At 47.6% G+C, this 23,821-nt stretch overlaps 1 protein-coding gene and 1 long non-coding RNA gene across 25 annotated transcripts in view; one reads left to right on the plus strand and one right to left on the minus strand.

The window, feature by feature from the left end:
• The window catches only part of SPIDR (scaffold protein involved in DNA repair), a 374,802-nt gene that overhangs the window by 287,672 nt on the left and 63,309 nt on the right, over positions 1–23,821 (plus strand). For 20 of the 24 annotated variants that reach the window (XR_010837399.1, XR_010837398.1, XR_010837402.1 and 17 more), the window contains one exon: positions 13,822–13,962. The exons of the other annotated variants lie outside the window; for them this stretch is intronic. Coding sequence is in view for 13 of the 20 variants with exons in the window: in XM_067017141.1 (XP_066873242.1) it covers positions 13,822–13,962 (141 nt within the window). In the remaining 7 variants the exon portion in view is untranslated. The remainder of the gene's footprint in view (positions 1–13,821; positions 13,963–23,821) is intronic. 24 annotated transcript variants of the gene reach the window in all.
• LOC136792864 (uncharacterized) lies at positions 16,146–18,283 on the minus strand. Its single transcript, XR_010837410.1, has 3 exons — positions 18,182–18,283; positions 16,857–16,973; positions 16,146–16,267 (listed from the first exon to the last, which is right to left on the minus strand). It is a non-coding gene; the product is annotated as an uncharacterized lncRNA (long non-coding RNA).

A 23,821-nucleotide genomic window follows, 5' to 3' on the forward strand; every position in this document is an offset into this window, starting at 1 on the left:
GATGGATACTTGGATGAATAAACAGGTGAACGTGTGCTAACGTGTGGGAGGGTGTGCATGTACCCTCCCCGGCTCTGTCTTCTGCGAGGTCCTGGGACAGTGACACCCCAGTAGCAATGAGCACGTTTAGCACCCAGATATTAGCTTGTAAATATCTGAAAGAAACCAGGGCTCCCTGGTGAAATGGCTGATTCCAGGTTGGGATGGGAGAAAATATGAGATGTGCCTTGAACATTGTGGTATGTCAGAAAGAAGGAATGTTCTCAAACAGTGATGGGGACATAGCAAAAGACACAGGAACCAGCTTGACAAAAGGCCACCACCAGCCAAATCTGGGACAGTTTGAGCAACGAAATGATAATTATGGATTAGAGCCCATTGTATGAGAATTTGTGAGTCCACACTGTTATTTGAAAAATGAATGAATTGAAAATTTGATAAGGAATAGAATATTTACATGGTTTGAAAGTATCTCCCACACAGTGTTTTTTTAATTTCAAAAGGATAAAGCAACTTACAGTTGAGAAGCCTGACAGACATTGCCTCAATTAAGTAATAAAACTGAACATCGTCACTAATGGGACCTACTGAAATAGCACGCCAACTGCTTAGAAGAGCACAGCCCCACTTCTGTGCTACCCTTACCAGTGATACATGAGCGGGATCTCATTACGAGAAAATATCAGAGAAACCCAAAGTGAGAGTTTGTGTACCACAGAATTACTGGCCTGTGTCCTTGGAGAATGTCAAGGTCATGAAAGTCAAGGAAGCCAAGGAGCCTTCTGGATCACGGAGGATTAGAGAGGATGGCAGCTAAATGCAGCACGCGGTTCTGAGTTGTCTTCTGCTGCAAAGGGCGCGATGGGCGCAAACGGGCGAAACACAGACGGGTCTGAGAGCTATAGGAGGGGGGTAGACAGTCTGCGTTCCCTCCCCTTTGTGGCCGTGTAGCGGTTATTTATGTAGGAGAATTACATCCATAAATAACCTGTTTGTTTATTACATACACAAGTAACCTACATAAATAGGTTATTTATGTAGGAGAAAGTCCTTGTTTGTAGGATTGACCCTCATTTGAGAGTGAGTTGGGGGATAAGTGAGAGAAACAAGACCACAGTCTGCCCGGGGCTGCTGAATTGATTTGGCACATTTTGAGTAAAAACTTTCTTGGCTAAGATCCCTCCTTCCCTTCATTTATCTTGTTCTAATTTAGAACTTCACTAAGACACTGATGATTCAGGAGGAAAAAATGCTTTGTACTGTATTTAGAACTTTTAGTAAATTTGAGATTGTGAGGCCTGTACTTTCTCGAAGACGACAGGAAAGTGGGCTGCGGAGCACCAGCTGGGAGGAGACCACGCTGCGCTTTCAGGGTGCCCGTCTGCTGGTCCACACGCGAGAGCTGGTGTGTGGAGACGGCACAGACGTAGGAGGGGTGCTCATCAGGGTGGGACTGGGCGGCGGGTGTCCTGGCGCCCCTCCAGGTGGGACGCTGAGGCTGGGAGGAGAGTCAGGTGTGGCACACAGCCCTGCCACAAGGTAGATTCATACCTGAGGACCTTCCTGCTCTCGGAAATCAAGTTGTCTTCTGCAAGCGATCCCTTGCCTGTTCTCTTGAGTACGATAAACTGAGTGTGGTTTATTCATTGAAAGTGAAATTATGTCACTGTCAAGTATCCTAAAACAATTTACTGTTGCTCAGTCATGGATGTTGTGTTTTTAGGATTGCAAACTTACAAAATCAACATTGATCTTTGAAAAAGAAGAAAGCCTTTCATGGATGCCTTTTGCCGAGGTAGTTTGTGTTTTATTTGGTAAGGTCAGAGCAGGTAGAACATGTACCTCTGCTTCACAAACACAGATGATTTACAAGCTGCTGCATTAGACGGGACTGGTTTCTAGGCCAGTTAGTCAGCTTCTAGTGTGAAACACTGACTCAGAAGCCCATCATCTAAGAATGAGTAATGCTGTTCCTGCTGCGCCATGAGGCCCGATGCAGGTTGACTGACTCTCAGCTGGCTCCCTCACTTGAACCACAGAACCCGAGGAGATTCCAGACTCTTCTCTTTCCTCCCAAGTCTGCATGGAACTGGTGCCACCTAGGTGCACAGGGGGGTCGGATCTGTTGCATACAGTGCAGCCTTAGAGTGTCAGGGCTTCACCCCCCACAGAGAACCCTGGTTGAGAAAGGCTGTGATGACTCTTGGTTGGTCACCATGCCATGTGGCGATCCAGGGAAAACCATAGGATGTGTGACTTTCCTCGCCCCCCGCCTCGCAACACGTGCCCCACCTGGGTGCCTTCTTCCTTCCTGTGCGCTCAGTCACAGACCCTAGGCTGTTCAGGTTCAGTGGTGGATGGCCATGGAAAAGTGGGACTACCAAATGACCCTCGTCTGAGAGTGACTAGGGGATAAATGAGAGAAAACAAGACCACAGTCTCCCCAGGGCTGTTCAGTTGATTTGGCACATTTTGAGTAAAAACTTTCTTAGCTAAGATCCCTTTTTCCCTTCGTTTATCTTGTTCTAATTTAGAACTTGACCAGGACACTAAAACTCCTATCCTCTGTAGCAATGTAAAGATCTCACCTTGTAAATTACCTGTATAAAGCATTTTAATACTGATTGTTGTCCATAAGAGTAGGAACTACTTCTTATACCTTTTGTTCCTACTAAGCCTGAATAAATGCCTGTCAATTAATTCAACTTGGTGCACCAGTCACATATTGATCATCTGTAATGCACAGCTAAGGGCTGCGATGGGTACATAGGGAATAAAAAGTATGATCCCATCCTCAAGAAACTTCCAGTCAGAAAAGAGAGAGAAAGGATCGACTCAAGTTTTTATAAGATAGAGTAGAATATGATAGAAACTAAAATAAAGGCAAAAAAGTAAACCATTTTGCATACAAAGAAAAAAGAAGAATTGTTTACACTGTGGAATGAGAAAAATCGTGAAAGAAATGGAATTTGAGTTTGACTTTGAAAAATGAGCGTCCTTAGACAAGTGGGGTGGTAGGGAACATCAGATTCGTTTAGAGGAAGTAGTAGGAGCCAGGTCTCAGGTGGGGCTGAGGCTGCAGCAGCTTGGCCTTGGACTCACACATGCCTGCATCTGGAGGCACACTGGAGTCACTGGGGTTCCCCGGAAGGCCCACGACTGGTTGAGAGACATGACCAACTCTGTCCCTTAAGGAAGGTTACTGTAGCAGCAAACCTGCAGGAGCGGCTATAGAGGGAAGAGTGAGGTTAAGAGGTCAGCTGGGAAACACCTGCCTCATCCATGTAATAGGCAGAACAAGACAGCAAAGGATGGAGGATGTTAAAAAGATAAATGTGGAGCAAATGGATTGGCTGCAGCGACTGGATGTGGAAAAAAGGAAATAAAGATCACTCTCAACTTTTGGAAGAGAGTGACTGGGAGAATGGTGGGGCCCTGTTACACAAAGAGGGAACATGCAGGAAGAGCCACAGGTTTGGACCAGAAGACACAGAGCTTTAGGAGTCCTCTGCAGGGTGATGGTAAAGTCAGAGAACTAGATTAGAGGAGATTCTGGCCAGTTACTCCTGCTCAGTATTCATTGGACCTAAATAAAGTGTAGCAGCAACTTTAGTCTGTATATCCTGGGAAGAATAGATGCATTTACACGGCTCTTTGCTAATGATAGACCCAAACTGATTAAATCCTCTCATTTGGTGAGTTCAGACTCTTTCTGTCTTTTTAAGGCCTACACTCATATACTTCATTTCTTTTTTTAGATATCACTGGCATGATGTATATGTTCTTTTAAAATATATAATACCTTATATGTATGGTCAGCTGATTTTTGACAAGGGAGACAGACATTTCAACTGGGAAAGAATAGTAATTCCAACAGATAGCACTGGGACAAATGGATATTCACATTCAAAAGAGTTAAGTTGACCCCTGCCTCACACCATACACAAGAAGTAGTTCAAAATAGATCATAGGCCTAAACCTAAGAACTAAAACTATAAAACTCAAAAGAAAACATAGGAATATCTTCATAAACATGTATACTAGGTAATTGTTTCTTACCAATGGCACCAAAAGCATATATAACAAAAGAAAAATCCATAAATGGGGCTTCATCAAAATAAAAACTGTGCTTCAAAGGACATTGTCAAGAAAGTAATAGACGAGCCAGAGAACAGGAGAAACTTTTTGTAAATCACATATCTGATAGGGGACTTGTATCCAGAATATATAAAAACTAATACAACTCAATATAAAAAGATAACCCAAATTTAAAAATAGAGGATTTGGATAGACACTTCTCCAAAGAAGATGGCCACAGATCACTTGGTAATCAATATCATTAGCCATCTGGGAAATGCAAATCAAAACCACAGTGGCTATCACTTCATACCACTAGGATGACTGTAATAAAAAAAGACAGACAATAATAAATGTCGACAAGGATTTGGAGAAATTGGAGCCCCTCATACTGGCTGGTAAAATGGTACAGACACTTTGGAAAATAGCCTGGCAGTTCCTCGAAAAGCTAAACATAGCATTACCACATGATCCAGCAATTCTACTCCTAGGTATAAACCCAAGAAAATTGAAAACATATATCTACATAACTTCTGGACTGACATTCATAGCATAGCAGTATTATTTATAAATGCAAAAAGGTGGAAACAACCCAAATGTTCATCCCCTGATGGATGGATAAACAAAATGTGACATATCCATACAAGGGAATATTATTCAGCAACAAGCAGGGCTGCAGTACTGACACCTGCTACAGCTTGGATGCAACTTGAAAATGTTATGCTGAGTAAAAGAAGCCAGTCTCAAAAGGCCACAACTTGCATGATTCCACTTTTGTGAAATATTCAGAACAGGCAAACCCGTAGAGACAGAAAGTAGGTCGGTGTGTTGCCAGGTGCTTGGGGGAGAGGAGAACAGGGAGGCTGCATAACAGGTTGGGGTTCCCTTTTAGGGAAATATTCTGGGACTAGATAGTGCTGGTGGTTGCAGAACCTGTGCGTGTACTTAATGCCACCCAGTTATACACTTTAAAATGGTGAAATTGGAAATTTTATGTGTATTTCGCCACAGTGTTTTTATTTGGATGAATTTTATGGTATGTAAATTAGGCCTCAATTAAGCTGTTATAAAAATAAAAGGCACAGTAGCTTGACCATTACCAGGGAACTATGCTGAGGGAAAAAATTCAAACCCAAAGATATATACTGGATGATTCCATTTTTATAACATTTCAGAAGTGGCCAAATTTAGAAATGGAAGACAGATTAGTGGCTTCTAGATGCTGGGAATGGAGGGTAGGGAGACAGAAGGAGGTACGTGATAGAAGGCAGCCTGAGGGGTCCTTGTGGTGGTAGATACAGGACCCTCCACAGGTGATAAAACTTCACAGCACCACACACACCCCCCCACACACACACGCGCACACACACACACGCACACACACACACGCACACACACACACACACACACCCCCCACACACACACACACTGGTGGGGTGGGAGGTGTCTGCTGTGGTGTCTTACCGTGTCGGTCAGGGCACAGTGTGCCACTGGGGGAAAGGGGCAGAGAGTGTGAGGGTCTCACACCTGCATGTGAATGTACACTTCCCTCCGTCGAAATTTCAGTTAACAAAAATGTGTAAGAGTAGCTACGTATCTTTGAAAACTTGTTCTGGAGGCAAACTTGTATGAATGTATAAAATGTCCTCTTCTGACTTGGCCCAGTCATGTCTTATCTCTGGGAGTGGTAACCACAGTCCGAGTGCAGGAGGCCACAGTTGTGTCCACATGGTTTGTGTCCTCCTCAAAAGACCACGCTTGCAGCGGGCTTTGTTGTTTGGTTAATTTCAGCAAAGCAGTATTTTCCAAAAATAAAGAGGAAGCGTAAGTGTGGAAAAGGCCTTTCTCAGGCTTCTTGCCATCCTTTAGTTAAGTTAGTTTTAGCAAAGAACGACTGTTATTCCTTCTTGTTCACTGGTATTAGAGAGTTTCCGTGTCACATTTTTATTTTAGCAAAGAGAAAATACGATTTTTTTAAATGAATAAAAACCACATTTCTGTGCAGTAGAGATCATCCTGCTAACATCTCATGTTAAAAAGATAAACAGCGGGATTAGCTGTTTACTTTAGGAGCGCGGTCTGCTTGTTTTTCAGGAGGACACAGTGTCCTGCTGTATCTGGTTTCCCGTCTGCACGCGGCTTGGAGCTGGGAAAGGCCCCGCCCCCTCCGCACTCCCTGCTCCTCCTCTCCTTGCCTTTGGGGTCAGGTCCAAACTCCGCTCCCAGCCTCTCTTCCCCTTTCTCTCTCTCCTGCTTCTTTTTCTCACTTCATCCTCGAATTCCTTCTGTTTCTTCCTTAGATTAGGGCTCAGTAAGGGATTACAACATGGAGAGAAAGATCCTTGTTGATCTTCAGAGGCTGCTTCAGTTGACACTGACCTAGAATAAAAGAGCCAGGCCTGACTCCGATTCCGGGAATTCTTGGTGGACTGCTCAGAACTGCTTCCACGACTCGTGTAAACATCCCACATGTCACTTCGTCTGCTTCTCTCTCTGGAACACAAGCGTTCACAGACACACACGCACACACGTACACGTGTTCGCTGCTTCTCTCTTGCTTTTCTTAATTTATGTATCTATGATATTGAGCCAGTGACTGAAAGGAGGGAAAGTAAATATTTTTGAAAAGTTGGGGGGGGGCATTTAAAGCTTCAAAGAGGGATTATCGTCTCGCTAAAACCCCCTCTGTGAATCAGCAGCTTTGTTTTCCTTATTTTTTGTGCTTTGCTCTGGTCCTTTCACAGCCTAACAATACATGCATCTTTAGAAGTTTTAAAATGTTCTTTAATTAGCATGATGAGGCGTTCAGCTGGTAAGAGGAGGAAGGAAGCATTCTTAAAGATAAACATTAACTGCACGATGGACTTTATACTTCCATCGAGATGTGGCCGGATGGAACCGTGCACCTCTTATCTGTATTGTTGTAGGCTGCCGGGCATGTGCTGTGGAGTGTGGTTTCACCTGGCATCAGTTTTAGTCAGTTCTTCCAGCCTCACGCCCGTGGCTCAGAAAGGCGCAGAGTCGAGGCGCTGGGGCCGCGCGAGGTGTTGGCGATTCTCTGTTGCTTTACCCAGAGAGGAGCTTCACTTACCATGAAACTGGAGAGCTGGGTGGTGAGGACGGCACCACGAGGCAGGTGACAGGCTGCTGTCAGGAGTGACGGTGCCACGTCTGTGACGGTGGGCCCTCTGCTGCTTCGAGCACGTTCCTCTGAGCCCTTTCACGCAGGAGGTCAGCCCTTTTACGGAGGGGCACACACCTCCCGCGGACTCAGGAGAGCTGACAAGTGATGGGACGGGAGAACACCACCTTCTTGTCCATTAAGTGTGTTTGTGACAAAGTGGATTTGCCTGGTGGGTGAAGGAAACCACGACGCTGAGTGCAGATTCGGTGCAGCCTCTTCACTAGGTGCCGAGCAGATCAAGTTGCCTGGGTTTAAGGGTTACAGAGCCGAAGCGCCCAGCAGCTGGCCATGTCCCCCAGCCGCAGAGCTCAAGCAGCGCCTCCCAGGCCTCTGCCACCCAGCACCATGTGCTGAAAACCATGAAAGCGGGTGAGGGGTTTTATTTGGTGACGGTCAGTGTTTTAGGCGTGGGTGGAACATTGATCTGAAATAAGTGGTGTTCGCGTGCCAGACTGTCACTGCGAGAGGTTTGAGCGGCAAAGTCTATCTCGTGGAGCGAAGTGGTCCTGAGGCTCTTACTCTTAACCACGAACCTCCCCCTTCCTTCCCCCGTCCTCCCTGGAGACGTTCTCTCTGTGCTGGTCTAGCGTTTATCTAAGCCGAGCACTTCTGAAAACAGCAGCGTCCCTCTCAGGCGAGGCGTGGGACTCCCAGCACCGGTGCTGAGCGTGTGTGGAAAGTCACCGCAGCCAGAGCCCGAGGCGGCCCGTCGCCAGCGGCCCGGGGTGTGGTGTCGCTGGGTGGCCTTGGCGTCCTGGCCAGAGAGCGAACGGACGCGCCGAGACCTCGTCTCGTGAGCGCCGACCCCTGACGTGATCTTAAAACGTCGGGTCTCCTCGCCTCCATGTGGCTAGGCTGCAGCTCCTCCAGTATTTCAGGGGTCCTTGGGGACAGTGCTCGTGTCGGCCGGGTGTCCTGCTGGGCTCAGCCACGCTGCTACCTCAGGGCGGGGCCCGAACGCCTCCCGCGTGAAACTGGAACCATGTCGCCTGACGCAGACGAGGTAACTGACATGGCATCCAGAGGCGGACCCGGTGTGGACGGAGGACTGTCAGCCAGGAGCCGGCTGGTGGTGGAGCAGGGCCGGGCCCAGCCCTCCGTGCCCTGCGGCGAGCCCTGTCCTCCACCGGCCCCGTGTCGGTCGGCTCTGTCCTTGACCTCCCGGCTCAAGTCGCTTGGCTGGTCTTCGGATTCCCTGGCTCCTCTGCTCTGAAATGAGACCCACGTGTAGGCTGCCCATACCCGGCGCTGCTTTTCATTCTCCCCTCCACTCACCTCTTTAGAAATCTTAGGCCAGCGTAGACTCTTCCGGTCCCTCGTCCATCCCCCAGGACCGTGTGCTTCAGTCTCTGCCCTGAAACGTGGCCCTCACGCAGGCTCACCTGCTGACGGAGGCCAGCGGGTCGGGACGCACTCGTGTGACGGCTGGGGGGCGGGGGGGGGAGCACAGGATGGCCTGACAGGCTGGTGCCTGACGATGGGTGTCGGCTCACCCAGTGCTGCCGGGGCCACAGGCTTCTCCGGAAAACAGGAAACAAATTGTATATAAAATCCCTTAATTTTTAATGTTTGCTACTAATTTTTAAAAATATTTAGCACTTTATAAACTAAAGGAAACACATCAGCCAGTGGAAACTCAGCCTGTGAGCAGCACTTTGCAGGCCCACTGTTTCCATTGATCAGGGCAGTGAACTCACGCTGGGACTGCGGAGGCTCTGACCGTTCTCTGCTCAAGCCAGCCTCCTCCCTGTGCCAGCGGTTGTATCTCTGAAACGGAGCATTTGGTCTAACACCCGTTAGCGTCCCCCATGACTCGCCCGTGGCGGGAGGCAGGGCTGCTGGCTGGACCGGGCCAGCGACTCACCACCTGGGCCGGGGCAGGCCCTCCGCCCACACACAGGGAGCCCCCGGCACAGGCCTTTGTGCACAGCAGAGGCACCCCTCCGGGGAGATGCCCCTACCTCCTCCCCCTTCCCCGTCCCGCCCCTGTACCAGTGCCTCGAGTTTTTAATTTTTCATAAACATAACTTTGATTTTAAATCAGGAGCAATGCATGGAAGTGCCCGCAGAGTCCATGGTCCTTCGCCTTATTACCGCTCTCCCCCTGTGTCTTCTTTTGCTCTCTTTTGTGTTATTTTCCAGCCTTCTGTCAACTTCTCAAACATGGAAAAACTCTTTGCCCTCCCAGGTTCTGTGTGTGCTGTGCTCTTTGCTGTAAGTGTGCTTCTTTCAACCCTGTGCAGGGTGGGCTGCTCTTTCTTCAGGACACAGCTTAAAGGTCACCTCTTGTAAGGAGCCTTCCCTAACCACCTGGCCAGGCCATTCCACCCCAGGGCTTTCTCACAGGCTCTCTGTTATTTTCCTCCTATAATCCCACAGCCTGTGATCGTTTGTTTACCTGTGCCAGGCCTTTCCCTAGGGAGGTTCAGAGGGCACCTGCACAGGCCTGGGCCTGCAGCAATCCTGCTGTGTTTAGCACATAAATAGACACCTCCACGGCCAGGGCACAGTTTGGGGTACATTGACAACCCCATATGTGCCACCGTTACTCAGAATCTTGTGACACTGATTTTGTGGCTCTGCAGCCCTCTAGACCTCGGTACATCAAGCGCTTCTGTGTCTGACCCAGTAATTTTGTATTTGGCTCATTTCTTGTGTTCAAGCAAATCAAGATGTCTTTTAAGAAAAAAAGAACAACTCACACGTAAGTTTGCAAACTCAGAGAGTTTCCACATACTCTCAGAACTTGTAAATAATGGCTAAAGAGCCATTCTGTTTTCTTACACGGCACATGCTAACTATCCAGAGGATCTTTATACGCACAGTGGATTCTCCCTGTCGCAAACATTTTAACTGGACAAAGCTATAAAAAACAGTCATGTGACGCCTCTGGAAATTGTCCTAAGGGCATACAGCAAATGGGGAAACATTCCTTCAGTGGAATCAAGAAAATCTGATAAATCTCACTAAGAACAGTGAGTCTGTGGCCCTTGAGCCCTGACCCACCCACCCCACTGCCACCAACCACTACTACTCTGAGGCCTCACTCCAGGGAGTGCAGCCAGGAAGCCAGCCTCCTCCCCTCAACTCCCAGTCCAGGGCACATTCCACTCTAGGAGGGCTGCCCACTAGCATCCCTTATCCTCAGGCCCCTGTTGCAGAAGCTCAACCCCAAGTGTGGTGGGCCAAGAATACTGGCCCAGTTGTCCTACCCCAGCTCACCACAGGGTAGATGCACCACGCAGAGAGGCTAGCCTAGAAGACCAGCACCACCCCCCGCCCCCAGCACCCACTCTAGAGCACAGGTGTCAGTCTGGGCAAAGGGGGCACTGCCCAGAGGGAGACAGGTTACGGCGAAGAAGCAGAGCTCTGTAGGGCTGCACGAGATGGCGGGAGAATTCCACACCCAGGAGTGTTCTTGGAAACAGTGAGGATCTTGGTGGAGAGCCGCTCAGAGGGTGCTTGCGATTTCCCGACCTCTGCCAACAAGCAAAGGACAGAGCAATGAAAAGTTTAACAGAGAGAATCAGGGAAACGAGACTGCCAAGAGCCCTCCTGGAATCACAGTCAAACTGGAGAGACAGGAAGGCTGTGCTCTCAGGAGCACTCACGGCCCCCAAGAGAAGGTTGGGGTGTGAACCTCACTTCCCTGCAGGCCTCAGGACCACCTCCAACTGCACTAGATGAACAGTTGGCTGCTTTGAACCAGGGGCAACTCTGGGAAGCCAGATTTTAAAATGGCACACAGGTCTGGCCGTGTGACCTGCCCAAGGTCACACCTTCCCGGGTGTGATTAGGGAGGGGAATAGGAGCTGTGGCCAGAGGAGAGGGATGAGGGCAGAGACCTGCACGCCTTGAGCCGTGAGACTCAGCCTCCGAGACACACATGTCCAGTGGTAAAGATGAAAAGTCTGACTGGCTAAGCAGGCGCAAGCACAACCTTTCCCTAGTAAGCGGCTTCGCTGACCCAGGGACAGCCTCCAGGTAGCCGTGTGAAAAGATAGAAACAAGAAGACAGTCTGAGCAGGACCATCAGAGACTGCAGCCTGCAGGGAGAAGCTGCTCAGACAGGTCACTGAGCAAGTGAGTTAAACGACATCATCAGCCCTTGGCGAGAGGAATCAGGATCCAGGGTGGCCACCGTTTACTATCCAGCACGCCCAGTTGTCAACCCAAAATTGCAAGGTTTGCAGAGAAACAGGGAAGCGTGACCATACATGAGGGAAGAAAAAGCAGATGATAGAAGCCGCTTTTGAAGGACCCAGATGTTGGACTTAGCAGACAGAGATTTCAAAACAGCCATTATAAATACGTTCAAAGAGCAGAGGGAACCGTGTCTCCAGATTACGGTGTGTAGATGACAGAGTCTAATCAAAAGGAGGATATCAGTAAAAGGACACAAACTGGAAAGAACCAAATGGAAACTCTGGAGTTGGAAAGTATAGTAACTGATATGAAAAATTCACTAGATAGGTTCAACAGTAGATTTGAGCTGGAAGAAGAAAGGATCCATGGACTTGGATCTAGAATAATGGAGCCAGTGCGGCCCGAAGGAGAGAAAGACAGAATGAAAAGTGCTCACTTTGGGTGCCCCGGTCCGGGAGGATCCCACGTGCCGCGGAGCGGCTGGGCCCGTGAGCCGTGGCCGCTGAGCCTGCGCGTCCGGAGCCTGTGCTCTGCAACGGGAGAGGCCACAACAGTGAGAGGCCCGCGTACTGAATGGGATTTGGGGATTCCATAGAATAAAATAACTCTTTTAATGCATTCTTGATGCATTAAAAGGAACTTGCATTTCTCTCCATTGAGGAGAAATGATGGAAAAGGAGAAAGTAAACCTGACAGAGTGTCCTTCTGAATGTCAATGTACTCTTTGTATTGATTAAAAGTTAGAACTTTAGGGGCTTCCCTGGTGGCACAGTGGTTGAGAGTCCGCCTGCCGATGCAGGGGACGCGGGTTCGTGCCCCGGTCCGGGAGGATCCCACGTGCCGCGGAGCAGCTGCGCCCGTGAGCCGTGGCCGCTGCGCCTGTGCGTCCGGAGCCTGTGCTCCGCAACGGGAGAGGCCGCAGCGGTGAGAGGCCCGCGGACCGCAAAAAAAAAAAAAAAAAAAAGAGCTCACTTTGACAGCACTTACACCAAAATTGGAACATACAGAGAGTAGCATAGCCCCTGTGCGCAAGACATGCAGATTTGGGAAGCATTACATATTTGTAAGCCCTTTGTCAAACTTAAAACTCTTCCCCAAGAAAAGAGGATTGTAATTTCAACAGGATGTTAAAACTTAATCTCAAATGGATGACTGCAGAGTATTTTAAAATTAAAAAATTTTAAAATTAAAAAAATGCTTGTGAAGACTTTTTAATAACGCAGTCTTTATGAAGAATTAAAACATACCATGATTATCTCTGCACTATTATGGAAATCTCACAAATGACAAATAAATATTCTAAGGGGAGAAAAGAATGAAGAACCTCAGAAATGTGGAATACCATTAACTGCACCAATACACATGTAATGGGAGCGCCAGAAGGGCAGGGGAATGGGGGAATAATAATGGCTGAAAATGGCTCAAATTGGACTGGAAAACTTTACACATCCAAGAAACTCTATGAACTTGCAGTAGGATCAACCTAAAAAGAGACATACCCAAACACGTCATAGTCAAAATGTTGAAAACCAAAGATAAAGTCTTGAAAGCAGCAAGTGAGAAGTGACTCCTCACGGAACAAGGGACTTCTTGTTAGAAACAGTGGAAGAGACTAGAAGGCAGTGGGACAATATTCAAAATTCTGGAAGAAACAAATAACTTATGTCACACTTTCTTTTTGACCTTTAACTCCTGAGGTTAAGTCAGTAGGATTGAACATTAATTTTTGTACTTTAGGCAACTCAACTCCTCATTTTTGTAAAATCCAGAGGCCACCATTGTTCATCTTCATTTTGAAGATTTCTAGCTTTTCACTTGTTTGATCCAGACCTAATTATAAGCCACAGAACCCTACTTTTTGTGTAAAATTTTCTTTTTCCAGTCAACCATGAGAAATGAGTTTGTACTATATAAATGTCTTATAGCCACAACATATTAAATAATGTCACACATATGGAAATGTTAAGACTAATATCTTTAAGATAGATAGGACCTTCTTCTGGGCCCCGCCTGCTGCATGTCTCACTCCTGAACAGACTAAATCCCTGTGGGCATCAGGCGAGCAGCCAGGGATGTTTCCTGGTGTTCTTGGGTATAAAATATCATATTGCAAGAAGAATTGAACATAGTAATAATTGTATGTGATTTCAGTATATTTTTTTCTCCATAGATCTGATGAAGTTAATTTTAGAAAAGTTATTGCTAGCAACATTTTGGTGATAATTTTCAAGGAATACCTATTAATATCTTTGAATATGAGTGTTTGATAAAACATAATTTGAAATGTTTTAAATGGAAGTAGATTTCTACAGTGGATCTACAGTGTATTTCTAGTGAAGGAGAAGGAAATTCTGGTCTTTGCACTGAATCAAAAACTGTCTCCTAAAAGAGCAAATGTGGATCCTTTTTTGTAGAGTCTGCCTTCTCGTGCAAGATGCCCTCGGACTCTTCAGTGAGGTGCACTTGGAGGGCGCCGTCCTGAAGGACAGGGAGTTGGAGGGCAAGTCCTGCAGGCTGGCTGGAATGAAGGTTCTGCAAAAGGTCACCAGAGGAAGGTGAGGACACCACAGTAGCGTTCAGTTTGCTACAGTAACATCTGTAATTTCATTTTTAAAGACAGTAAACTAGGATCCTAGAGTCTGCCTCTAAGACAAGGCCAGGAGTTGGGTGGAACCCATAAAGTACTTATGGGAGAAAAATTATAATTTACAACAAAAATAATTATGCAGGGTTAGTGATTCACAATTTTATTAAAATTAGGATTAAAAATGTCATATATATGTATTTTAATTCTAAAGTTTTTTCTTTATTTTTCCTTATCTATACTAATAAGGCAGCTTTGCATGAGTCCGTTTATGTAAATGAAAATATAATTTAGTGAAAAGGCGTTTTATAAGCTTTAAGCAAAACTCTTAATTTGTCACGTTTTTCGCTTTCGGTAGCAAGAAAGCTTGTTTTCTGTCAAGTTTCGCGGCTCCTCGCGCTCGATGTTGTTTTGGGTGGCGGTGATACATAGATCGGGCCCCAGCGTGGGTTGTTCCACGCCAGTGAGCTTAATCTGTGGATTAGGGAGAAGCAGAAGAAACCTTTTCAGTGGAACGATCCACTCGCAAAGAGAATTAGTGTAAACGGCGAATTGGGGTTCCTCTCGTCGTGGCCTCTCTCCTCAAATAGTGTGTAATTGTAGCTGTCTTAATGCTACTGTTTTACTTAGAGCAATGTCTGAGCTTGTGACAGTGCCTGAGGGAGGAGCCCTTAGCGTCTGCGCCGCTCCTAGTCCGGTGGTCTGCATAGTGGCCCTCCCAGCCCTGGTCTCTCTGGCCCGCATGGCTCGTGGCTGGCAGCCCGCTTTCCCCGGCCCCGCCCCGCGCCGCGTCGCTGAGTGGCGGCCCCACCCAGGACCCTGTCTTCCTGAAGGACAGACCCCTCGTGAGCCCTGCATTTATTCATGGACACTCGCCTTGTAACAGATGCTTCCTTTTGCTTACAGAAGGGAGGCTGTATTACAGTGTAATTGCCTTATGGATTAGGGAGGGAGCCGCCCAGATATTTGGACCGCGTAATTGGGTCACATGAACCTTATCGTTTTGAAGGCTGGACCCCATGTAGTCCCCCGCTTCAGAATCACGAGCATCTGGAGAGACCGTGTGTCGTTGTGGTAAGTGAGGTGCTGCTCTGACGTTGGCCTGGCGGCATGAACCCCACCGGGGCCGTGTAGACCTCCCCGACGTACGTTCGGCACCAGCCTCACACCTGAGCACGCCGGGGTAACGGGGCTCCCCATCTCGGGTGCCTCAGTGGAGCCCCTCCAGCTGGCAGCTGTGCTGCTGCCCTGCAGGCCAGAGGAGTCCACTCCTGGGGACGCACTTGCTGCCGGCGACTGCGGGACCCAAGTCCAGGGAAATACGCCTGGGGACTGACGGAGCCAGGAGGGGCCCGGGGGCTTTGCTCTATACAGTACATGCTTTGCTACCATGACGCTGTACAGCCATATGTGTACCAAATGTTTCATCTGGTTTTTGTGGGTTACACTGAAAGCCTTACTACTGTCTACAGCGTTGCCATAGGAAATGTTTTCTCCACGGGAAATGCACTGACTGTTCTGAATAATTCATTTACAAACTTTTGGAACCCATTCCATTTTTAAGTTGGACTAAAATTTGACCAAGTATTGGATACTTTTTTAGGTTGGAATTAATTTCTTTATCTTATATATTTAACTTTATTTTGGCATGCAGCTATCCAAATAAATATTAAGATTGTCTTTTTGTTCTTTTGGAAGCTGTACTTCTTCAAAACAAATTATTAAATAGTTTTGGAATGCTGAATGTTATAATTGCCTATTAGTGACATCATCCACTGTCAGTCATCCATCCGCGGCCCAGTAAACACAAATTGTCTCTCTTTTTTCCCCAAAATTATTGTGTTTCATAGCAACTCTCATAAACCTTAGCAAAATATATTTCTCATAAACCTTAACGAAATACACTTAATTCCCAGAATTCAAGCTAAAATGATTAATTATAATTATATAATTCCAATATCTAATATAGAAAATTACTTTTTTGCCAGTTGGAAGATAGTTTTACGTTTGGGCTGATCGTGGAGCCTTTGAGATCTTAGCTCCCTGGTCTCATCTAGCGCACAGTCACAGGGATGCGAATCACTGCCCCCCGTGGCGCTTTGGAGGGACTGGCGGCCTTGGGGCTGCTCCTGTGCAGGGCATCCCACCCTGTTCACCTGCCGCCTTAGGCAGAGTTGCAGGAAAACAGCTGTCATGTCTGCTGCATTTCTCTGACTGCTTGTTGGAGTTGTGTGTCCATACTGACTCGTCAGGGTGAAAAGAGTCAGAAAAATATCCTGGATGTAAAGGAAAAGACCATTTTAAAACAACACTGCTGAGGCATGTGCCTCTCCCTGGCTCTCTGCGTCCCTGGAGAACTCCAGGCTGTTTGTCCAGGGGCTGAGGCGTGTCCCCTGACCTTTGTCCTCCCAGGTGGCCTCTGCAACAGTTTACAGGTCAGGCAGGCTGAAAACTCACTTTACTTTGGTGTCTTAGTTCTGTGCATGAGCTTTGTCTTTTTATTGCTGATTATTATGTGCTCTTATTTTTTATGTGATAGGGTAATACTGAGGGAAAAAAAGAAATTTTCTGAAATATCTTAATCCTATAAGTATGGAAAATATAGTTAGCATATTTTTTGCAGGGGAGAGGAACCTCTTTCAATTCAAAGTCCTGCTAATACTTATGTCCCTACTTATTAAAACAAAAGCCACTCATCTGTCTAAGATACATTATTAATGTATAAGTGACTATTTTATTTAGATCTCTTGAAGAGTAACGTACTGGAGAAGACTGTTGCAGAGCATTTAGTCAGCACTCACCGTATACAGAGGGGTCTATCTGAGTGCTGAGAATGACAGGGAAGCAACTAACAAGATCTTTTACCATGAATTGCCTCCTTTTGAACTGGAGACTAGACCTGCCCAGGGATCGGGGTGGTTGTTGCTTTAAGTGATGGGGCCTTCAATGGCTGGTCTTTTCCTCAAATTGGTAAGATGTTATCTGTGAAGACATAGAAGTAGGATTAGGAGAAAGTATAATTCAGTCATTTATTCGTTAAATATTTAGGACCTCTTTGTGCTATGCCCCTGGCTAGTTGCTGCTGTGCTAGATTTTGGGGATTTATCTGAAACCACAATATACTGAAATAAAAAGTCAGCTAGACAAAGGCTTAAATCCTATTATTAGGGATTCTGCACTGATCGAAGCGAAAATCAGGGCCCTTAGGAGTTTTTGAGAGAAAGAAAGAAGAGGTAATAAAAATGAAAATAGAGTTAAGATTATTCTACTCTTGTACTTTTAATCGATTTGAAATAGAAGGAGGGATTAGGCAGGGGTGTGGATTTGGAAACTTCTGCAGCAGTTGAGGGCAGGAGAAGGAAGAACGCATCACCACTGATTTTTAACTTCCGGTGGTGCTCTCCTGGGAGCTGTGGTGATGCCAGGAGTGTAAAACAGCCCCTTCCACCCAGAGCTCATGGACCAGCAGGAGAGCCAGGAGGAGGTCCCGAGGAACCGGCGAGTGCCAGTTACAGAGCAGCCCCTTTGCGGGGCTCAGAGGGCGGGTTCAGATTTGGGAACCCTGGAGAGAACAGGAGGGGCCTGGGGCCGAGGACAGGAGGGCGGGAGGACACGCCCCCTGATCTGGCCGGCCGCTCGCCCCCTGGGGCGGGTCCGTCTGGTCAACTTTGAGGACAGAGTGAGGGGCTGGGCACATCGAGGGGGGTGTATTTCAGAGAATGGTCCGATTACTAGTTACTGTTTAAATCAGCTTTTGTTTTAAAGGTAACAGATTCAGTACTGATAAACTTTAAATTAGAAGCCAGGCTTAGTTCGCGTGCTCACAACTAACCCCCCGGGGTCAGGAGCCAGAAGGCCCTCAAAGCCGCCGTGCTGCCAGCAGCCCGCTGCCCTTAGGGCCATTGGTCTGTCAGGCTCTCCCGCGCCCCCCTCGCCGCTGGTCTCCCTAAGGCGCCTTTGTGTCGTCTCTTGCAGCTGCTGCTTTGGGCTCCGGGCTCCGGGCTGTGTGGGATTCTCACGACCTGTGTCCCACCAGAGGGGTATGTTGTCATGTAAACTTGAGTGACATTTTAGTAATACTGTGCAAGCGTTAACAGTTGTCTGAGGAGCCCTGGGACGGCTCCCCAGCCGGCCTGCGCTGCGTCCCAGCTGCTCAGCTCTGCGTCCCGGTCGTTTATTGACATACAGACCTGGTCTTGCCCCTCTGCATGGTGTAGACCATTGTGGATTCGAATGCCTCGTGGCGCGGCCAGTGTCTCAGGCTGGCCTGCTCGTCGTAAGGCTGTTTCTCGCTCACCATTGTATTTCCTGTATGTGGCTCAATTCCTGGCACTCGAGAGGCTCATAATAAGTATTTGTGGAATGGACATTCGTTGTTTTCTTGGATTCACCTTAGATTTTCCTCAACAAGATTTGAATGTGTGCACTTGTGCTCTTTGAGCAGTAATTATTGGTGCTTAATTTCAGTGAGAAGAATGGAGAGTAAGTTGGTCCCAAGGCCGGTGTCCCATGCCGGCTGAGGACCACGCCTTTTGCGCACCGTGGACTCGAGGCCCTGGGTCCTCCTCACTAGTAAGGCTAAGGGGTAGCTCCCCACCGGAGGTTGCTGTGGAAGCACTTTATCAAGGGTGGGGTCCCATCTTACGGAGGAGGGCCTGGAACGGGTAAGGGTGACTGGTCAGAGGCCAGGCTCCCCTGTGACTTTGGGCACCAGGGCATTGGTCTCCTGGGGGACCCCGTGTGACGCCGTGCATGGGGGTGCGGCAGAGCGGGTTTTAGGGGTCGCCCAGCGCAAACCGACGCGTGCGGGTTAGGGTCGTTGCTGAGGGATCACCTCCTGGGCAAAGAGGCTTCAGGGGCAATTTCCTTCCTTTGATTTTCTCTCTTCAAAAAGGCTGCCTCTTAAAGAGACATAATTCCCTTGGGGTTTGAGGTCCAGCATCTCTTTGCTCATTGCTGTGGTTGGAAATCCTCTTTTAAGGGACATACTTAAGAATTCTTTCATCATTTTGAAAAATAAAATTGTTCCTGGTAGGTTCACCACCCGGGCTAATGGCCAGAGAGTAAAGTGTCACTGCAAGAGAATGTACCAAATCCTGAAACCAAGGACGCTCAAAGAACTGCCCCAAACGAACGAAGCACTGACCCGTGTGAAACATGGTGCTGAGTGAACGAAGCCCACACAAAAGGCCACGCGTTGCGGGACCCCGTTGATGTGAAATGGGCAGAACAGACAAACCCATGGCGACAGGACGCAGGCTGGCGGTGGCGCCAGGAGGCGGGGAGCAGGGGCGACCGCTGCCGGGCGCAGGGCCAGCGGCGGGGTGGCGCTCTTCTGGAGCTGGAGCTGCAGGACACTGTGCATGTGCTAAATGCCACCGAGCTGCGCACTTTAAAATGGTTACTTTTACGTTGTGTGAGTTTCACCTCAGCCCTGAAAGTGGGGGCATGAACTGACTGCCGAAAAAGTGTTTACTGCTGACTTATAAAAACAACTACAAATGTTTCATAAGTCCAGTTGGAGAAGAATAGTTTCTAAACGGAACATCTGGGCATAATTTCATGTATCTCAGAAAGACCCAACTAGGGAATAGGGGCTCAGAAAGCAAATGCCGATTATTTAACCTTAACCATAAGGGTTATTTTAGGGAAATTAGGACATAGCTTTCGTAAAATGGGCACCCCTCTAAATCAGTTATTACCTTTATTGTTCAGTGAACAATCCTTAAGAAAACTATTGTATATCTATCTACCTAATCAGTGACGGAGACCTTGACAAAGGGGAGAACCAGCAGATTACAAAAGGCTTGACCCACCCACCAGGTTGGTCACAGGAAGAGGAGGAGAGAGAACCAAAGACCTCCTGAAAGAGTCCTGTGAACTGTGTAGGCCAGGCATTAACTATTGTCACGATTACTGCCCTAATAGTGTTTCAAAAACTATCCAATAAAAATACATTCCCCCTGTCCTCAGTGAGGTAAAGAAGTTCTGCCCTGACCGCTCCTTGCCTGTCTCTCTCCATCAGTCATTCGTTAACACAGCACCCGGGTGTGGACGCAGGGATGAGGTCACAGTTCAGTCCGACTTTCCAGTGACTTCCCAGTGGGGAAGCGTTGACAGTCTAAGGAGATGTTTGCCGGGGTGGGTGGGGCTTCGCCGAGAAGGCCTTCAGGGTGTGACTTGTAGGTTCCTCTGGTTGCTAGGCAGACACCCATGGAAGAGCACGTTCCCACCCATACGTTCATTCCTGTTATCTTTTGACCAAAAATAGACTGTCATGCTGGGGCCAAGTGTTATTTAGCTTCGTGTCCTCATGTCCTCCGTAGCAGGCAGTAGAGCATTCAGTAAAAACCTGACTAAGAAATAAATGATGAGGTCTGAACCAAAGCAAAGTGTCACAGTAGTTCTTGGCCATATAAAAATTCTTTCAGTAGCAATCTCAGAAGTGGCTCAGGTCTACCCCCTTGCTCCACCACCTTCCCCCAGTGACTGGGGGACAAAGTCGAACCCAGTTCACTTGGGGGTGATTTGGCTGTGTCAGCCTGGCTGACGCGAGAGGACTTGCTGTTCAGAAGCAAACCCAAAGCTTCTGGAGGGAGCGTCACTGGTCACTGAACGGAGGCAGCAGAGGGGAAGGTGGGGGCCTTGGAACCACTGCCCCTGAGTCGCATCCTGACCGTCAGTGGTCAGCCTCCCCCGGGGCTTGGGCGACTTGATGAGCTCACGCACGGAAGCGGCCCTGCACACCCTAAAACACCGCAGAAGTAGCGGCTCTTCCCTCCCTCCTCCTCCTCTGTTTCTCTTTTCCAATTAACCAAAAAGTAAGCCTCTGTCCAACATTGATGTCAGTCTTTCTTGTCTTGTTTTTACAAATAAAACAGGAAGAGAAAGATGAGTAACTTAGAAGAATGATAACTAGAAGTTGGAAGTGTTCCATTTTTTTCCAGGAAAGAAAATAAATCCAGTTGGAAATTGCTGGCCTTGTCAGTTATCTGATAAAAATGGGAGAGAATGGGTAATGAAGCCAGTGGAGTTAAAAAGTACAGGAAGATTTAGTTAAAACAGGGATCAAAGAAACCAGAAGGAAGATCAGCTGATACAAGAACATAAAAGCAACTGCTCCGTCCCTCCAGGTTAGTAATTTATCTAGTGAGCTTACCTGGCAGCACAGTAAGTCTCGAATTCAGCAAATGGGCAGGAATTTTTTTTTTTCTTTTTCATTCATTCCTTCTCTTACAAATCTCAGTACTCCCCCTCTCCCTGCACTGTTCTCACAAAAATCATAATTACCTACCAGTAGGGGACCAGTAGTTTTAAAACTTTTGAACTTTTGAAAAATAGAATCCAAAGAGGAAGCTCCGTGTTAATAACAAACCCACGTGGAGCTGTTCTGTTCAAAATTGGGAGGTGGTGTGTCGGGCCACCCAGCCCCCAGCCAGCTCCTAGGGCCACGTGATTGGAAAGTAAGCCTTGAGGACTGACTGCAGCTCTGAACACGGCACACATCGGTATGGTTCTTTCTCTCCCTCTCTCAGGGTAACAGCCTGCGGCAGTAGCCGTTGTTGTGAGGGCCCTGGGTCATGTGATTCAGAAGCTAAGTGGGGTGTTCCTTGTTAATCTCAAATATGAAGTGCAAATACTTAATTATGCTTTCATGAAGTGCCTTCTCAAATTTGCAGAATCTTACACATTTTTATTATAGGTAGAATACTCTTAAATCTTTGTAAGTTTGCCAGTGAAATGCCTGTCTTTTCATGTTGGACACGGAAGTGGAAAGAGAAGGAGTTTCACTGTCACTGTCGCCCCTCTTTCCTTTCCTTCAACTCTCCAACTAGATGGCAGATTAGGTGGTGGCATTGTTCACTACAGTTCACTGCAGGCATCACCCGTGATGCCACCACCAAATTCAAGACAAAATAAATTAGTCTTTATTGAGAAACAAATTATTGTGTTGTTGAATGAAGACCCCGAAGCTCCTGAGACGAAGTAATAACTTGGCTGCACGTCTGTGAGGAGGGCCTGGAGCCCGGTCCGGCAGAGCCCAGCGCCCGCATCTTTGGTGCTACAGCCTACACGTAATTGCTTCCGGTTTTAGGGGAATTCATTTCTGTAAATTTCCCATTCGCTTTATAGTCATAATCCCCGGCCCTCAAGTCAGAAATCTGATCGTTTCTTGTCGGGGGTGTCGATGTTAGATTCTCGGTGTTTTCCACTGTTGTTGTCAAACAGCAGCCGTGAGCCGTCTGGGCTGGAATTACCTCGAGTGAGCAGGAGGCGTGTCAGGTCCATAGTAAATAATCACACTGACGCCTCAGGTCTAGTTCGGCATTTTTCTTTTCCTTTTGCTTGGACACTTATTAATGAAAATACGACTTTTGAGAAAGATCATTTTCATTTCTGTTTCTTTTTTTAAAGCAAGAGAATTTGCTCCTCTCCCTAGAATCACTGACGGTGGCGAGGGTGGTCCCGAAGGCCCCGGACCTGGACCGGGATCGCGTGTTGTGAGCAGCCTCGGATCCGGCATTGCAGCGTTATGTGCGAGGGAGGGAGGTGGTAGTACAGCCGCTGCTTTCACTGGTTGCTGCTGTAAAAATAAGTCACACAAAGAGAAAAGGGAATTTAATACTCCCCTCTCCACTGGCGTTCATTCCACATCTCTCTCGTGAACGTAGGCATGTCTGTAAACAAAGGAGAATGGTTGCTTTTCCCTTTGGTATCTTTAAGGGTGTCCCTTTCCAGTTTCTGCCACTTCCCAGCAACAGACGTCAGTGTGTGCGCACCTGTCTCCTTCTTTACAGATCTTTATGGGGAAACGCGACAGGCGTACGGGCGATGCCCAGTTGCAGAGTGTAGTGGACGACGGTAGGGCCACCCATGAGGCCGCCGGCAGATCCAAGGAGCGCGCCGTGCTGGCTGCCAGGCCTCCCCCCCCCTCCCCCCCGCGTGTGCTCCTCCTGGTGACGCCCCCTCCCCCAGGGTCACCGCAGTCCTCCGGTTTCCTCCATGGTTTTCTTTGTCGTTTTCCCAATGGGCACAGCAGGCTGTCTTTGGAAGAGTGTATGAAGGGAGGCTACTTCATATGTGAGCTCATGGTCATAGAACAGACTGAGGAGGCACGTTTGCCTCACGTATCAGAGCGCACTGGTCAAAAGTATACACGCATCTATCAGAAAACCTGGGCTGACAGATTTGACGTGGAATGTGGCTGTTCCTGCTTCCACACTGGTGAGTAGATCACGTGACACTTTTGAAATGATAAGGACCACCTGGGAATGAGACCAGCCGAAGAACTGTCTGCAGTTCCAGATAGCAGCATGCAGCAAGACCTCCTTACTTCCCCTGTAACTGAGTGTGTGTGTGTGTGTGTGTGTGTGTCATTTCCTGCCGAGGTAGAACAGAAATGTGCAAAGAACTTGTTTTATAATACAAAGTTGTGCTAGTTAATATTTTTATATCCTAAATCTTGAGGAAAGAATCTAGATCAGGAAAGACATTTTTTAATATTACTAGCAGGTAGCCGACAACATGTGAGGCCTTCCAAAGTTACAAATTTATCTTTCATAATTATATAATAAATTTAAGCAGTGGTTCAAAGGAATAGTGCAGGAGGCTTAATTTCAGGTGTGTGTCTTTAATTTCCTTTCTTCAGTTTCTCTATCTGTTGAATAAAATTTGAAAAATATTGTCCTGAAATTCATTGAACTAGCCTTGGAAAATGTTTAGTAATACCCCACATCTATAAGGTGTCTGTGGGATATTCTTAGCAGAGAGTGGTCTCTGAGGTCAGAGTGCCCGACCGACGTGATGCCATCCATCGCCGTCTAATTCAG

Source organism: Kogia breviceps, chromosome 17 (assembly GCF_026419965.1).
Source record: "Kogia breviceps isolate mKogBre1 chromosome 17, mKogBre1 haplotype 1, whole genome shotgun sequence".
NCBI lineage: Eukaryota > Metazoa > Chordata > Mammalia > Artiodactyla > Physeteridae > Kogia > Kogia breviceps.